Source organism: Monodon monoceros, unplaced genomic scaffold, assembly GCF_005190385.1.
Source record: "Monodon monoceros isolate NGI ecotype Baffin Bay Population unplaced genomic scaffold, NGI_Narwhal_1 Super_Scaffold_21, whole genome shotgun sequence".
NCBI classification, from domain to species: Eukaryota; Metazoa; Chordata; class Mammalia; order Artiodactyla; family Monodontidae; genus Monodon; species Monodon monoceros.
The window spans coordinates 55,654,470-55,671,821 of record NW_021703778.1 but is presented as its reverse complement, the minus strand read 5'-3'; the positions used below and the strand labels follow the sequence as shown (position 1 = coordinate 55,671,821).

Genomic DNA, 17,352 nt, shown 5'->3' with positions numbered 1-17,352 from the left:
GAGTATGTATAGAGGAGAAAAGACAAGTACATGACACAAAACACGAGTTAAATGCTAAACAAGAGGTACAAACCACCTTGATATTCAATGGAGAAACAATAACAGTTGGGCAGTTGGGGGAGGTGGGAAGAATCAGGAAAGATCTCATTTTGGGATGTATCATTTGGGATGGACCTTAATATTTTCTTAAATGTAGACAGAGAGTATTGGAAGAGTGGGGTTACAGGTGAAGGGTATAGCATATGCAAGGCATGAGGGTAAGAAGTTCAAGTGGCAGGAGTATATGGAGTTTGCAGGATGAGTTGTAGATGGGGTACGGCCAGAGCATGAATAATAAAAATGGAAATAAGAGTTGAATGCCAGTGTGAGTTAATACTGCTGTCCACAGGGAGCCACTGAAGAATTTTTGAGCGGAAGGGTGATTCGGGGTCCACGTGTTCCTCCCCCACTCTCGTCCTGTCTCCTATACTCTAGTTCCTTTGCCTCTGTCCAGCACAGCGACATATCAAAACTTCAGCCAATGAATCAAACCTCCAGTCTCCTAACCTGCCTGTAGGGTACTTCCTCCTGGAGAGCTGTCCAGAGTACAACAGAATCCTGAGCGCTAGATTCTAGTAAACGCGTACCCACTCTGTGTAGAATACGATCGGAAGCCAGAAAGTTGAGGAGAGGGTGTTCAGATAAAGACTACAGATAAGAGGTCCCTGATGGCGTTAATGACAAAACTTTGGGGAGTCATGATTTCAGGGTATCAAAGAGGAAACTGATAAGAAAAAATTGGGTGCAGATAGTAAATTCTAAGCAGTGAGCCAGGAGAATGAACGGTAGCTAGGCAGACTTCCAAGGCAACGCAGGACTAAAATTGGCACTGGTGTGCAATGGAGAGTGAAAGCAAAGCAACCGGAGGGTTAGTTTGAGGTCAGCCACCCGGCCTTAGAAGCACTATCCCCCCTGGAGTGTTGAGCACACCGGACCCTCCAGGCTGTTGAGATGGGCCTGGAGTAACTGTGTGTGTTTAATGGTCTTAATGTTTTCTGTGAGGTCCTGGGGTAATCGGGTGGGAGCGGGAAGTACCCTTGGCTGGGGGTGCTTGAAGGTCTGAGAAAGCTGGCGCCTGCTGGGGAATCAATAAAGGAGTCAGAGCAAAGCTTCGGTGCTTTGCTGTTTACAGGGTAGGGCTTTAACAAGGCTGTGTCGGCCCGGCGCGGGGTTGCCTCCGGGGCCGAGGGCGCCTAGGGATGGGGCCCAGTAGCTCCACGGCGAGGGGCCTTAGCGCGCCCCGCTCCTCGCACCGCAGGGCCAGCCGGGTCCCGGCGCGCAGGGTGGAGCCGGGGCGTCGGCGGGGCAGCAGCTGGAGCTCGTTTCGCTCTCCTCCCTGCAGGTGCGCTGGGGAAGGCGGAACGCGTAGGAGCAGGTGCCCACCATGGCCGGTCCGCAGCTTTCCGCCGCGGCCTCCAGCCCGCCGTCCCCGCGGAACGGCCTTCCGCAGCCCCTGTGAGGAGGAAGAGGAGGCGGCGGCGGACGAGGCGCCGCCCTCTTGGCGAGCTTCCCGACCCGGCGGCCTCCGCAGGACCCATGGCTGATTCCTCGCCCGAGCGGTCCCTGCGGGCAGCCGGACCCCGCACGCCCCGGCCCTCGGCCCCCTCGCCGCCGCCACCGTCGCGCTCGCTCTCCGAGGCCGAGGAGGCCGAGCTGTCGCTGAGCCTGGCGCGCACCAAGACCCGCTCGTACGGCAGCACGGCCAGCGTGCGGGCGCCGCTGGGCGCCGGCGTCATCGAGCGCCATGTGGAGCATCGGGTGCGCCCCGGCGACACGCTGCAGGGCATCGCGCTCAAGTACGGAGTCTCGGTGAGCAGTGCTGGTGGCTGCGGGCGGGGGCGCAGCGAGTATCGGGGCGTAGGGGAGGTAGCCAGCCGTCCCCTGGCGGCTCGGCCCCGAGCGCTTGCCCAGCGCGCGCTGCCGGGACAGCTACAGTCGCCAGAGCCTGTCCTGCAGCCAGAGGGGCGGGCCGCCAAGGCTCCCTCCCCGGGTGGGTGCATCCAGTTCTCGATGCCCTGCCTGTACTCAGACCGGATCTGCCGCGTGAGGAAGGAAGGTCAAAGAGGACTAGGGCGTTGGCACCCTGGGAGCCAAATTCGCCCGATTTTGAGTCCCGGTCGTACTGCTATATATTTCCTGAAAGCCGAACTGAGGTGCGGACTTGGGCAGAGAATTTTGTTTTCTGGGTAAACAATCGCTGTGATGAGTCAGGAAGGGTACAGTTGTTCCCGCAGGATGGTTCTGTTTCTATTGATTATGCTTCTTTATTTAGAAGTGAAATTACACCCCTGGGCTCACTGGCAACTGTGAATGTGACTCCTGTCGCTAAGCAGCGGCCAAGAATGTGGTCTAGGTGAGCTGCAGAGCTGTGTTTATTATAAATTTATAAGTGTGTGTGTCTTGGGCCTATTGCATTACACCTCTGGGAAGAACATGGAAAGCTGAGGGAACATATTGTTTCATTAAAATTACTTATAATTAACTCTGAACTATGTGATGGCCTTTTTACATTTGAGCTCTATATCAGTTTTCAATGTTCCTTCCTGAAGCACCCTAGACAGCAATGGGAAGAAAGATGATCTTATCTTTATCGTTCTCTTTAAGTGAAACTCTTTCTGGCCCTTCACCAGTGACAGAGACTGAGTCATCTCCTTTGCACACCCATTCTGGTATGTGTTTACCTGGCAGGTCCTTCTATCCTTTCAACATTTTGAGAGCAGGGATCTTGCTGTGCAGGCATGTACTGGAGACTTCATGCCATGGTTAGTCCTATTCCGCCCTCTTGGGGAGTTTCTAAAAGTGAACATAGAACTTCAATTCTTGTATTTGCATTCATGGGGCCTGGTTTGAGTCAGAGCCAGAGGAAAGCAGCGTTGGGAAGTATCAGCAGCTACTCTTTCTGCTGAATGCCTGTTGTGTGCCAGGCATTGCATTTGTCTTGTTCCATCTTGTTCTTATTCAGTTTGATTTTCCTAGTAAGCCTTGGAGATAGGTGTAATTAATCTCCTTTTTACAGATGTGAAGGTGGATGAGAAGTAAGGATATTTTCCAAGTATGCTTATTCATTGAGACCAGCTTGAATTATCACAGTGACAAAGCATTTGCTTTGCCCTAGGTATTACTTCTGATTTCCATCCTTATTTATTTATTTATTTTTTGCGGTACGTGGGCCTCTCACTGTTGTGGCCTCTCCCGTTGCGGAGCACACGCTCTGGACGTGCAGGCTCAGCGGCCGTGGCTCACGGGCCTAGCTGCTCCGCGGCATGTGGGATCTTCCCGGACCGGGGCACGAACCCGTGTCTCCTGCATCAGCAGGCGGACTCTCAACCACTGCGCCACCAGGGAAGCCCTCCATCCTTACTTTTATCCTAGTCTTATCAAGAGCTCTCTTAGCATCTTGATTACTGAAGAAGGGAGGTCTTTTCTGTCTGGTTTCTGTGCATCTTATCTACTAGGCTAGGCTGACTGCACCTAGGAATCCATGATACCCAGAGAAGTGTTGTTTCCCTGGTCCCTACCCACAGCAATCTCTCTGCATCCCACTGCCCTCCATGACTTCATTTGGGTTGCTCAGAGCTCCCGAATATCTGCTCACTGCGGTTCTCCACCTTTGATCAAATGCTTTCTTTCTTTTTTAAAAAATAAATTTATTTATTTAATTTATTTTTGGCTAAGTTGGGTCTTCATTGCTGAGTGCGGGCTTTCTCTAGTTGTGGCGAGCGGGAGCTATGCTTCGTTGCAGTGCTCGGGTTTCTCACTGTGGTGGCTTCTCTTGTTGCGGAGCACAGGCTCTAGGCGCGCAGGCTTCAGTAGTTGTGGCTCACAGACTCAGTAGTTGTGGCTCAAAGGCTCTAGAGTGCAGGCTTAGTAGCTCTAGAGCACAGGCTTAGTAGTTGTGGCACAGGGGCTTAGTTGCTCTGTGGCATGTGGGATCTTCCCAGACCAGGGCTCAAATCTGTGTCGCCTGCATTGGCAGACGGATTCTTAACCACTGCGCCATCAGGTAAGTCCTGATCAAATGCTTTCTAATTCCTGTTTTCACTGATGTAGATCCTGTTACTTATAAATTTATCCCTTTTCATTAAAGCATAAATCAGGTTTTTCATTACCTTTATAAAGACTTGATTTTAAGATGTTAAGCTCAAGTGTCATGAATTGGGAACTATAATCTGTAGCCGCAGACAGTCTGTTTCAGGGTTTCTCAACTGCAGCCCTATTGATACTATGGACTGGATAATTCTTTGTCTTGGGGGGCTGTTCTGTGCATTGTAGGATGTTTAGCAGCATCTCTGGCCTCTGCCCACTAGATACCAGTAGCACTGCCCCCCTCCCCCCATCCAGAAATAGCCAGATATTCCCTGAGAAGCACTCACTGTTGGTTGAGAATCACTGGTTCTCATTTACTTTGGACCCTGAACTCTAGTTGATGAAATTGTTAGAGACTCTTTCCACTGGTTCTGTAGAACTAGTGAAAGTGAAGATAATCACCGTAACAGTGAACTGATATTCTTGCAGATATTAACTGCAGACATTAATCGGATTTACTCATTGAAATTGATATTTCAGGTGGAAGTTAAAAAGGCAGAAAGGTTTTTTTCATTCCCCGACTGAACAGAGAGAAGTTGAGTGAGTTAAGTTTCTAATATTGACTGCCAAGATCACCCACACCGTATTTAGACTGGTTTTGGTTTTTTTTTTTGGCTGCGCCGCATGGGGGATACTAGTCCCCCCTCCCAGCCCCAGGGATCCAACCCACACCCCCTGCAGTGGAAGCTCAGAGTCCCAACCACTAGACCACCAGGGCAGTCCCACCCACATTGTATTTAAATTAGTGTTTAAAGGAGTAGGTGATGAGATGTTGGAAATTTAGAGCCTACCTTGAACCTGCTGGATCAGAATATCCAGTAAAGGAGCCCAGGAATGTTCCTGTTGTACAAGCAGGGTCTCTTTGCTCTTTCCCAATGCTGTCCCTTCTTGGAGTCTTTGCCCTTGCTGTTCCATCCATCTGTTGGGAACACTTTCCCTGACAGCTGCATGCAGGGCCACGGGTACGTGCAGATGTCGGACCTGTGTAGTCACATAGGCCCCATGTTGAGAAGAGCCCTGCACTTAATGCTCCGCTGTTGCTGTCTTGAAATTTTTAATAATTTGTGAACAAATGCCCCACATTTTCACTTTTCTCTGGGACCTACAAATCACGTAGCTGATATTGGCTGTGTGACTTGCTCCCTCACTGCCTTCAAGTCTGCGTAAATGTCTCCTCCCTGAGGCCTTCCTGACCACTCCATGTCATACTGCAACGCTCCCTCATCCCAGTGCCCCCTCCCCTTTCCTGTTTTGTTTTCTCAACAGTGTTTACCATTCATCTGATTTTTCTTTCCTCTTTTTTCCCAGCTTCTACCTTTCTGGTGATACATTAGTGAATAAATAAAAATCCATGCCCTCATGGAGCTTATATTTTAGTCAGTGGAGACAGTAAATAAACAAAATATGTTATATATCCGGTGTTGATAAGCAAAATGAAAAAAAATTAATCAGGGAAAGGAGACAGGGCTGCTGGAGGCGGCTGCAATTTCAAATGGTGTGGCGGTGGAAGACCTCACAGAGAGAAACTGAAACTGCTGGGGATCAACTGAGAAACTATTCAATGTAATTCAGATCTCAGACACAGACTTGCTTGGGCTGGAATTTCCTGGGCTTTGCTCATCTCCACTGAGACATTAAGTTTCCTCCCCAAACCCAGTATTCTAGATTTTGCTACAGCTTTTGTGGTGATCCCAGCTCCTTTCAGTTGGAGGCAAGCCTCTGGAGGGAACTGACCAGCTCCAGGCAGCTGCCGTGAACTTTTTGTTAGGAAGCCCTGTATATAAACTGAAAGTGGGTGAGAGGCAGTGAGGGAAACTGTTATTGGCACAAACTTTTTCTTCATCTTTTTGTTACCCCCTGGAAACTTCCCTGTCCTCTACCCTCTCCAGACCATTGCCCCCCATATCCTGAGTCATTTCCTATCCAATTTTATTCCCGGGGTCTTCTCTTTCTCCTCCAGTGAGCTGCTAAGCCCACAGATGTAACCTTGCTGAGAAAAGGTGAAATGATTATCATTTTAGGGGGAACAAGTGCAGTGAGTTAGAAATATAAGTGTATATAAATCTTTTGTGTTTATAACTTTAGCTCCTGCTCTTGCTGGAAATGGTTGACCTTTGCTGGTCAAAGGGAAGAGAACCATAACTAAATAGTGCCACCTGTTGTAAGAAGTATGGTAAAGTAGCCCTTAGTAGTTTTAGGTTTTAATAGATTCTCATGCATTCTTTATTTAAAAACAGCTTTATTGATATATAATTTACATATTACAAAATTTGCCCATCTTAAGTGTACAATTCAAGGACTTTTAGTAAATTTACAGAGTTGTGCAACCCTCACCACAATCCAATTTTAGAACAGTTCCATTACCCCGAAAAGATCCCTTACTCCCCATTCTCTTCTTTTGTCCCAGATAACCATGAATCAGCTTTCTAATCTATAGATTTGCCTTTTCTGGACATTTCATAAATGGGATCTCATATATTCTTCTGAGATAGCATGGAGAAGAAAAAATCCTTTCCCTTATTATTAGCACATGGCAACGGAGGAGGCTGATAGCCACCAACACCTAGCACTTAATAGGAGACAGCGGAGTGAGGAGGTTGAATCCAGCACTTACTAGAACACGATCTTGAGAGAATGCTTTAATGTTGAAGTCTTTTCCTCTATAATGATGATAATAATCAACTGAGAGTTGTGTGTATATGGAAATATTCCATAAGCAACACAGTGCTGTGTAAATGTTAGTTATCATGGGTCCTGAAATGTTTTCAGAACAGTCTGTCTTTTTTTAAGGAACGGAGAGGAAGAAAAAGAAGCTTTGAATGTTGCATTCCCAGTTAGGCAGGTGGCCTAACGAAGCTGATCGAAAGTAGCCTTTGGGGAGAGTTCTTGATCATGCCCAGCGGAGGTAGCTATTGAGATAACTTGGGGGCGGGGATATTTTGTGAGTTCCCTCCACAGTGAATTCACCTTTACAGATGTATTTACAGGGGAGTCATTTTAAACAAGTTGTCGGTGGTATTTGTTCTACCTGATTTCACCACGCTCGACCTTGTGGCCATCCTGTCAGCTGTTAACTTGATTATTCCATAAATTGTTTCTTAGTAAGCAGATGGTAAATTTCACTGAATCATGCTACTCAATCCTGATTAGGAGACAGTTTTAAAATGAAAGCATTTGGTTGCTGTGTCTCCCCCACTAGTCATTTGCTCTCAAGAAACGGAGGGTAGTTCTGCATCACTTTGAAAAGGTCACACTTTCTATTCTCAGCGTTTATTGGGTAGTAGGAGATATTGAACAGAGGGCAGGTGGTAAAGCTGTAGAGTTTTTCAGTTCTTCCTTGTATTGGATCATGACTTTTCTTAGTTTTATGTGAGGTGAAATTCCCAGAACATTAGACCCATCCAAGTTCAGATAAAAGCATAAAACATTCCAAAGCAAATTAAAATATCATTTCACTGTTTGGGATTATTTATATTTCTTATCTGTGCTATTGCAGTTTCTTCCATAACTGAGCTTCCTGTTTCCACTGATGCCTCTTTCTTACCAATCCATTTTCCATAAAGCTGCTGGAGTGGTATTCAAATCATGTCACTCCCTTCCTTTACCCTCCAATGGTTTCCCACCACATTTAAAGTAAAATCCAAATTTTATTTATTATATGAGTGGCCTGCAGCTTGCTCATTACTCCCTATTTCAGCCATACCACTTTTTCCTGCTCTGGGGCCTTGTAACTACTCTTTCTGGAAGGACTCCTTTTTTTTTTTTTTTTTTTCCCCTGGCTTTTGGCGTGGCTGGTTTCATTCCTTAACTTCACTACTGGTAATAGAGTTTGGAGCCTATGGTTGTAAAGGAGAACAAGTTAAGATCAAATTAAATACCTTATGAAAAAAAAACGCTCAGACCTCAGGGCAGTGACAGTATATTATGTTATTCATCTGGGCTTGTTTATATGAAATTTTCTTACATGTTTTTACTTTGGGAGAATTTTTTTTTTTTTCTTTTTGCGGTACGCGGGCCTCTCACTGTTGTGGCCTCTCCTGCTGCGGAGCACAGGCTCCGGACGCGCAGGCCCGGTGGCCATGGCTCACGGGCCCAGCCGCTCCGTGGCATGTGGGATCCTCCCGGACCGGGGCTCGAACCCGTGTCGTCCCCTGCATCGGCAGGCGGACTCTCAACCACTGCGCCACCAGGGAAGCCCAGAAATATTTTTTATGGAGAGAAAATTCCTACCTCCTTCCTCCTTATTTGCTGAATACATGTTAGGATCTGCCCTTACTTGTTGCTTTCTCACTTTTAACCAAGTTTAATGATAGTTGCTAACATTTTTGTGCGCTTCCTGTGTGCCATGCATTGTTCTAAGTGTTTTACATGAATTAACTCATTTAATTCTCATAATAATCATATTGTGTGGAAAGTACTATTTTCCTTACTTTACAGAAAAGAAAATAGACATAGGGGATGATTAGAAAGTGGTAAAGCCAGGATTTGAACCTGGAAAGTACGGCCCCAGAGCCCTTGTTTCTAAGTACTACCTTATATTAACCTCTTTTATCTGTTTTCACCTTCAGTTTCAAATCTGCCCATCCTTAGATTGGTTCCCACCTTGATGCTATGTCTGGACATCCCTGATGTCCTTGATGCTGGCAACCATGTGTCTTCTTAGAGTCTAGACCGTAATGGTCAACATACACCTTAAATGCTTGCTGGCAATGCTGAGATGAAGAAGCAGTTCCTGACATTGGGAAGCTCATAGACTTGTTAAAAGAGGCAGTTCTATTGGTGAATCAATGGTAGAATGTCATGCATGAGAGCTAGGAGAGCCCTGCCCTTCATTCCCTGTGGACTCCCTGACTACACACAGCCTTTTACTCAGTCCATTTGTCTTGTGCTTCCTGTCTTCAGCCCCTTGCCTGGCTATGATGGCCTGTCTTGCTCTGAGTGGTGGATGTATCAGGGTCCCCACAGAATACATTTAGCGCACTCCAAGGGTGTGGCCAGAGAGGGTTTAATGCAGGGACATTTACAGAAGTGTGAATAGGATTAAGAGAACCAGGAAGGGATGGTGCAGCACCCGAGACCAGCAACAGCAGGGAGACATTACCCCTAGGCCTGAGGGCCAGGGGAAGGAGTGGGGTACCCGACACCAAGGAGAACGGGAGGAGTGGACAAGGGGCTGCCTGGTAGGAGCTCTGCTGTAGAGGGATGCAGGCACCAGAGTCATGGTGTGGTTGTTCTGCTGGTGACTTCCTTGGGAACACTGACTGGAATTCCAAGAACAAGGGGGTTTGGGGAGTGCAGTCCTGAAGAGGTCAGCCTCCTGCAGTTAGAACAAGTTCAAGAAGACTGGGGGATGGATTGGGAGGTGAGGGTGGGTTTAAAGGCAGAAGAATAACCAACAAAACAGATAACTTACCACCCCTTCCTGGTTACTTCTCTGGGTTCATCTTTTATGCCTGTTTCTCTGACCTGTATTAATTATTAATTAATTAATTAATCCATCCATCCTAAGCACTTAGTGTGCATAAGATCTTTGTTAAACCTGGGAGGCTCTAGAAATAACCGGTCTTGACCTGAGGGAATTCACAGTTAATGGCTGGTGTTCCCAGCCCAGCTTCAGCAATCAGATCCCGGTGTTCCTGGCTGTTTCTGTCTTCCATCATTATTCCCAGGAAACAGTGTCTGTTAGCAGTTGTAGGCCCCTGTCAATAAGTATTTCAAGGGTACTGTATCAGTGAGGGTTCTTTCATGTACAAGGGACAGAAAACTCAAGTTGGCCTAAGCAATAAAAACAAAACAGAGTGGCATTTACTGGCTCATTACTGGAACTGAAGGGTGCGAGGGTGTTCTGGCTTCAGGCTTTGATTCAGAGGTCTGATCGCTCTCCTTCAAGGTGGCATTGTTGTTAGGTTCCTTGTGGTGGAAGGATGGCTGCCAGCAGCTCCAGGCCCGTCTCTTTCTCACAGAAAAAAATAGAGGTCCTTCATCTCCCAGACTCAGCAGAAGTCTCCTTGCATCTCTGAATTGTTCCGAGACGGGACTGTGACCTTTCAGGAGCCGGGGAACTGTGATGCTTCAAAGGGCAGGAATGAGTCATGTGCTCACCCTGGAGCCAGGGGAGGACTCAGTGCCCCTGGAAGCCCTTATACTAAGAGAGATGGAGGGCGTGGATGCTAGGTGGTGAAAACAAGAGGTACTAAAGGGAGATTAGGATATACCTGAACCTGCTATGGATAAGTTTTCAAGTTCTTTAATTTGCTCAAATCTAAGCCTAAACTAGACCAGAGACACTTAGGATTTTTAGATGTTAATTCTGTCTCTAAAAGTGTACCTGCCTATTCATGTTCTTTCTCACCCTTGCCTTCTCTCTTTTAACTAGAAACTAGAACATAAAAGACCACCCTACACAAAAGATACTTTAAAGTAGTATCTTTAAATGAAAAAAGAAAACATTGAATGTGCTATTTGTGTGGATTCAGCTTATAGCTAGAAAGCAGGAGGAGCAGGGCCCATCTTATTCAACCATTATTTTTTCAGGCTCTTTGAAGTGGAAATCTAATTTTTTCACTCAGTCGATTTGGCATTAAAGGATCCCAGAACTGGGTTCCATTAGTCATGCACTTTAATCTTGGTGTTGTACGTATGGACTTTAGAGTCAGACGGAAATTCTGGCTCATACAGTTGCGGAGCCATATGCACTTGGTCAAATCAGTCATCTCTTGTGTGCCTTAATTTCTTCATGGGAAAATGGACAGTAAGTACCATTTACTGCTAAATTGTCTCTCCCTTTCACACCTATATCTTTACACCTACACCCATATCCTCTATGCATATACATGTATAAACTCTCATTTAATCCTTCCAACAACCCTGTGAAGGGTAGATGATACCTGTCTTACACATGAGGAAATAGGCTCAATGAGAGAAGTAACACGCTTATGTTCAGACAGTTTGTGTTGGTGGAGCTGGGATTTGAAATTAGCTCTGTCACATTCCCAAGCCTGTGTGCTTAGCTGTTGTACCAAGCTGTCTTGGTGACAATACCTCACAAGAAAATTAGATGGTACAGTGCATGTAAAGAACCTAGCATGGTGCGAGTTCCCAGGCTAGTTGGGTGGAGAAGTCTGCAGATGCATGATAGTCGGGTGTGATGAACATGAGGGTAGGTATTTCTCTGACAGCTCTGCAAGAGTCCTGTCTGCACTTACCCACATTTGTGGACTTAGGCATGCCACTTAACTCCCTTGAGTCTCCCTTTCTTCATCTGTAAAAAGGAGGTGATAATATCTAGCTTGCAGTTCTGTTAGCAAAGTTAAATGAGGTATCATATGTAAATTCCATTCCCCTTTTCACCCCTACCTGCTATCCCCATTTCTTTGGTTTGGAGGAATTCACAGGGTATGAAAGAGTTTGAAGTTTTGAAACCTGTATTAAATTCTGTCTTCTTCATCTGCTAGTTGTATGATGATTCCATGGTACATAATCTCCTTGAGTTTTGTTTCTTTTATTTGAAAAGTGGATCTTCAAATACCTAATCTGTAAGGTAGAAAAAATAAGATACTCTATGTAAAGTGCTCCCTACCTGTTTTCCTTACCTGTCCCACTTCTACCCATTCTTCAAGGTCCATCTAAAGTCAAAAGAATCAAAATCAGAACCCCACCTTCTCTGTGAGGGCTTTCTTAATGACTGCAGCCCCAGCCTACACCATTCTTCCTAATTCTCGTTGTACTTTTTTCTTTACCACCTCCTGTATCCATTAAATTTACCAAACACAATTCTAGAGATGGGAAGCACTCCATAAGGAAAATCACAGCACTAAGAACTTTGTTTTTTTAAATCAGATAATAGAAATGTTAAAATAAGATTGAAATGTATTAAATAAGTGCTAAATATTCTACATTTTTTAACTTCAGGGATTTAAGGCTGCTTGGTAAAAGCTGCCTTGTAGGGGAAATAATATAGCGGGGGAAAAACTAGTCTTTCTTCTTATAAAATTGTGAAAGAGAATTTTCTGGCACCTCTTGAAATAACTGGGGGTATCTGGAGAGGTGACTAACCCCGAATTAAGAATTTCAGATCCAGAGATAGCATTGCACACATTTTGCTTATGAATATTTTTATTTTGTGTTGTATAATAAACCCTACTCTTGGATTTATTTATATGTAACTCTGTTGCTTTTTTAAAATATTTTAGATGGAGCAGATTAAAAGGGCAAATAAACTGTTTACCAATGATTGTATATTTCTGAAGAAAACTTTGAACATCCCAGTTATATCAGAGAAGCCTTTGCTGTTTAATGGACTTAACTCAGTAGATTCTCCAGAAAATGAAGCTGTTGATAGTTTTTCTCATGAAGAAGACCTGGTAGCGGCTGGGGAAGACCTTTCCCCTCCCAGTCCTCAAGAATCTGATGCTCAGCCCATGCAGCCGGAGGAAGTGTCAGCCAGAGATTTCCTGCAAAGGCTGGACTTGCAGATTAAGTTATCAACACAGGCAGCCAAGAAACTAAAGGAAGAGAGCAGGTAAAAATATGCTGGAAAAATGTCAGAGGCTGAACAAATTACTCTTAAGATGTCCTTGCTTGGTCAAATTTTCTTTTCTTTTTTTGCTTTAAAAGCTAGATTTTAATTCTAGACAGGATTTTTTTTTTTTTTTTTGCGGTACGCGGGCCTCTCACTGCCGCGGCCTCTCCCGTTGCGGAGCACAGGCTCCGGACGCACAGGCTCAGCGGCCATGGCTCACGGGCCCAGCCGCTCCGCGGCATGTGGGATATTCCTGGACCGGGGCACAAACCCGTGTCCTCTGCATCGGCAGGCGGACTCTCAACCACTGCGCCACCAGGGAAGCCCTAGACAGGCATTTTTAATGTATAAAGTCTGAACAGAGCTACTGCATTCTGCATAAAGCTTTATCTGCTGCAATGCTTTTGTTTTTGTTACTTCGTATAAAAAGTTTACTTCTTTGCTTTAACAGCATAACTGTCCAGCTAGTAGTTCTGGAGAGCATCCAAGTAGACGTCTAGTTGACACCATCAGAGGAAGCAGTGCCCTATAGATTACTTGTAAAATACTGTTCTTTATAAAACTTGCCAAAGACATTTATTACTTGTTACCAGGTGTTTCCTATATAAGATCTCATGTGAGCTTTTTTTCTTTGTTCTTTAATTTGGTACTAGGGCAAAACTTTCTGTCTCCTATAGAATTGGTTTCCTTCTTCCTTTATCATTCCAAGCATGGCACAACCTATTGTGTTTTCTTTTTTGCCCTGGCTACCAGGAAGCTTGCAGCCAAAACTGGTCCTCAGTTCAACTACTACAATATTGCTGATGGTTAATATATTTGTATCCTTCTCCTTTCCTTAGTCGTGATTTTTAATTTCTATTTTATTCATAGTATATGTATGCCTTTTGTTGTAGGTACCTCAAATCCTTTTGAGAAAGAGGTAGAATATTAAAAATATAGACAAATATAAATGTGAATATAATTAATTTATAATTTAATATAAACTTATATAATATAAACAAATACAAATATATAACAAGTACCATTCTTTATTCCAATAACTGAGACACCAGTAAAATGGGGACAATGAATATTCCTTAGTGAGTGTTTGCATTTTGTACAACTTTCAAGGCATGCATGATATTATAAGTTGATATAACTCCTGCCCTTCTTTGGCAAGTGGATATTAAGTTGTATAATGAATATGTGTGTTAATTTTCTGAGTACAGTTTTTAAACACTGATTTATGCTGTGTTTCTTTTTTTCAGAGATGAAGAAAGTCTCTTTGCAGCTTCCCTCTATCACAGTTAGATGCAGGGGGCATAATCTAACCTGGGTTAAGAGATGGTTAGATCATAAAGAAACCAACAACTGATGATTCAAAAGCATCCCTTTTGGATTCTCATAGCATACATCTTTAAATCACAATTAAGTAGTTCCACCTACAGCAATTGCACTGACGTGACTAGCTCCCTCTGGCTTTCTATGATTTTCAGTCTTTATTATGGCATGACAGCAAAATTGTATCTTAAAGCTCATCACTTTTGCAAGCGGTGGTAGTTTTTCGACTAGCTTTTGTAAATACTAGTTGACATAAAGCCACAAAGACTGTTTACATATTCAAGGTAAAAATGTTTATTTCCTGAGAAATCCTAATTATGTGAAAAACATGGTTGCTGTTTAAGTGATGCTGATTTTGCTATGTGTTTATAACTTAAGTGCTATATATATATATATTTCGATATGTATTACATATTCTGTATTACTATAAAGAAACAAATTTTGTCTGCTATTTTGTAAAAATAAACTCCAAAAGTCTGAATGAGAAAATAAACTATGTTTTCATATTTTAGTCTTCAGTTTTTTTCAACAAATGGGAATATTAAATTGATTTTTAAATTATAGTTTTAAATGGTGACAGCTTCTCCTCTACTTTAATGGTCTTTATTATTATTACTGTAGTTTTGAAAAAGGTTTCAATAATCTAAAAACAAATACATTGCAATTACTAGTAACCTTTGCATTTAAATAATATCTGACTTGGTGTGTTTCAGATATAGTGAAAATATGGAATATATCAAAAGAAGAAGTAAACAACACCATGACTGGACACACTGGTGAATTTCAGCTTACATTTCATTGATAAGTTACTTTATAGAATGTTTTACAGCATTTTACAGTCAAATGCTCATTTGAATTGAAGGGTTAGATTTTTATTCACATAATTTGTCTTAGTTTTTTATATGTACAGGTTACAGCAGTAAAGTTTAAGAAATGTATTATTTGCAATTAAATTTTTTTGATCTCCATTTCTATTCAAGTATCAGGTTAAATAAATCTTTAAGCTTCCAGAAAAATTCCTTGTATTTATCCCTCACCAACATCCCAAAAGGAGTCTGCATTCTGTGAGACAAGAAGGACCTTTTTTCCCTTCTCTTCTCCCTTTTCTTTTTCCTCATTATCTTCTCCCTGCCTTGCTCCTCCAGGTCTTCCATTAAGCAGGAAACAAGTGCCCTTAGGTGTTGGTGCAGCAGAACTTGTTGAACCAGAACTGCATATATCCACCCCTTGAGACTAACAGGGACATGAATGGGAAAACAGTAGCTGTTTGCCCATGTCTTGAATTTCTTGTTTGTTCATAACGTCCACAATCCCTTGTATTTTGGGGTTTTTTCCTCATTATTTTTTCTCATGATAACCTCTGTTTTTATTTCTCATGTTTCTTTTTCCTAACATTATTATCATCTTTGCTATAGGGTGATCTCCTTGTCATGCTTTGCTATTTTCTTGTATCCATCGCTACCTGAACTATGGGGAGGTCGTTGGAAAAGCAGAAAGCTAAAAGAAAAAAATAAAGGAAGGGAAACAGTTGTGTATGTAAGAAAAGGTCAAGGCCTCTAAAAAAAAGTCCAGGGATTTTTTTTTTAATGTTAATAGTTTTATGCTATTTAACATAAAATAATCTGAAATTTGAGAGTAATCTAAAAGACACAAATCCAAAAACACTATCCAAAAGACATAAGTTCAAATTTGAAATGAAGACCACAATCTCAAAAACATTTTTCTGAGTCTTTTATTTTTGCCTAAGATCTCTCTTAGCAATTCCTAGCCAAAACACCTCTTCCCTCATCTTCAAGTTACTAAAAACTGATTTCACTGAGACCACAGTTGAAACGTCCTGGACTAGAGTTCTTTAGTCGCTGCCTTGCACACAGAAGTGCTGTGGAGGAGGGAACTAAGACAAGAACCTGGGTTCTAATCCTGGCCTTACCACTTCTTGGCCATCAGAGTTTGAGCATGTCCAGTGCTCTCTTTTTTTTTTTTTTTTTTTTTTGCGGTACGCAGGCCTCTCACTGTTGTGGCCTCTCCCGTTGCGGAGCACCGGCTCAGGACGCGCAGGCTCAGCGGCCATGGCTCATGAGCCCAGCCGCTCCGTGGCACGTGGGATCCTCCCGGACCGCGGCAGCAACCCGTGTCCCCTGCATCGGCAGGCAGACTCTCAACCACTGCGCCACCAGGGAAGCCCTCAGTGCTCTTTTTGTGAACCTCATGTATGAAACAGGACTGAAGAGCTCCCTCTGTCCTGCTTATCAGTAGGAGCTAAGGAATGTCAATGTGCTCTGAAAGCTACAATGAACTCCCTTAGTAAATGTCTTATTTTTAAAAATACTGCATAGATATTTAGATAAACTATAGAAAAGTGAATGGATAAAATGCTTGAGTCATAATCAGCTAATTCTCTCTAATGTAGAAGCAGCGTGTTTGGACTACAGGCCATGGTGAAGTCGAGTCAGCCATGTTATCAAAGATGACTCATGCAAACAGTCTGACTCATTGTGCTTTGGCAAGTATAGTTCTGGCAAAGATGTTTTTAGTTCCCTCTCACCATTCACCAACGGGTATTGGCTTCTCTAGAACATACTGAGTTTTGTTTCTGTGTGCGTCAGGCTGTGGTTTTTGTTTTTGCAATTCTAGAGAGAGTAGGGAAGAGCAGCAGTGGTCTCCTCCCTGTGAAAACAGCCTCTTGTAGCTTTCCTGTATGTTCCCCGGTCCTCACCAAAAACTGAATATGAGGTAGGGACGTTCAAGACAGGTGTCAGAAGCCATCTGAAGTAGTGCCAGCTGATATACATAGTATTAAGTTATTTTTATGATTTTCAACTGAAATGTATAGAAAAATATTTATGTACTTAATTTATACTGAATAATACATTTTCAAAGCATTAACATTTCCGGAGGACCTTGGGTCACTGTGTGTTGTTTCCAGGACTGTGTTGGTGGTGGTGGCTGAGGAAGAGGGGTTGCAGGGATCTGACATTCATTAACCTTGTCCTCTAGGGGAACTCATCTACCAGCTTTGGTTCACAGGGGAGGGAATGATTTTTATCTCTATATCTACCCTACTTCCTGGCCCTCTTGCTCTCTGTTGAGAAACCTTGGCTTGGATCAAATTCCGTTTAGATGACTCAGACCTGGCATCAATTTTTATCTTGCTTTATGTAGCGTTTATGACCTCATTTGTCTTGGAAAGTACATAGGTAGTATCCCTCTTAAGAGAAAAACTCAATGTCTGAAAACTCACTAATAGAAAATGTTGAGAGTGAGGGGGAATTGTTAATAAATCCAGCAAATCCTATGCCCATTTTTCAGGTTCCTTTCTGTGCCATTGGACCTGATAAAGAGCCAGCAGGAGCAGGCAAAAAAGCAGATGGCTATACTTTAAGCTA

General features: G+C 43.6%; 1 protein-coding gene across 1 annotated transcript; it reads left to right on the top strand.

Annotated features, from left to right (window-relative positions):
* The first annotated feature begins 1,349 nt into the window (after positions 1 to 1,349).
* On the top strand, positions 1,350 to 14,475 carry LYSMD2 (LysM domain containing 2). Its single transcript, XM_029238695.1, has 3 exons — positions 1,350 to 1,848; positions 12,318 to 12,646; positions 13,894 to 14,475. The coding sequence occupies exons 1-3, from the start codon at positions 1,576 to 1,578 to the stop codon at positions 13,934 to 13,936; spliced, it is 645 nt and encodes a 214-aa protein (XP_029094528.1). The 5' UTR covers positions 1,350 to 1,575; the 3' UTR covers positions 13,937 to 14,475.
* Positions 14,476 to 17,352: the final 2,877 nt, after the last annotated feature.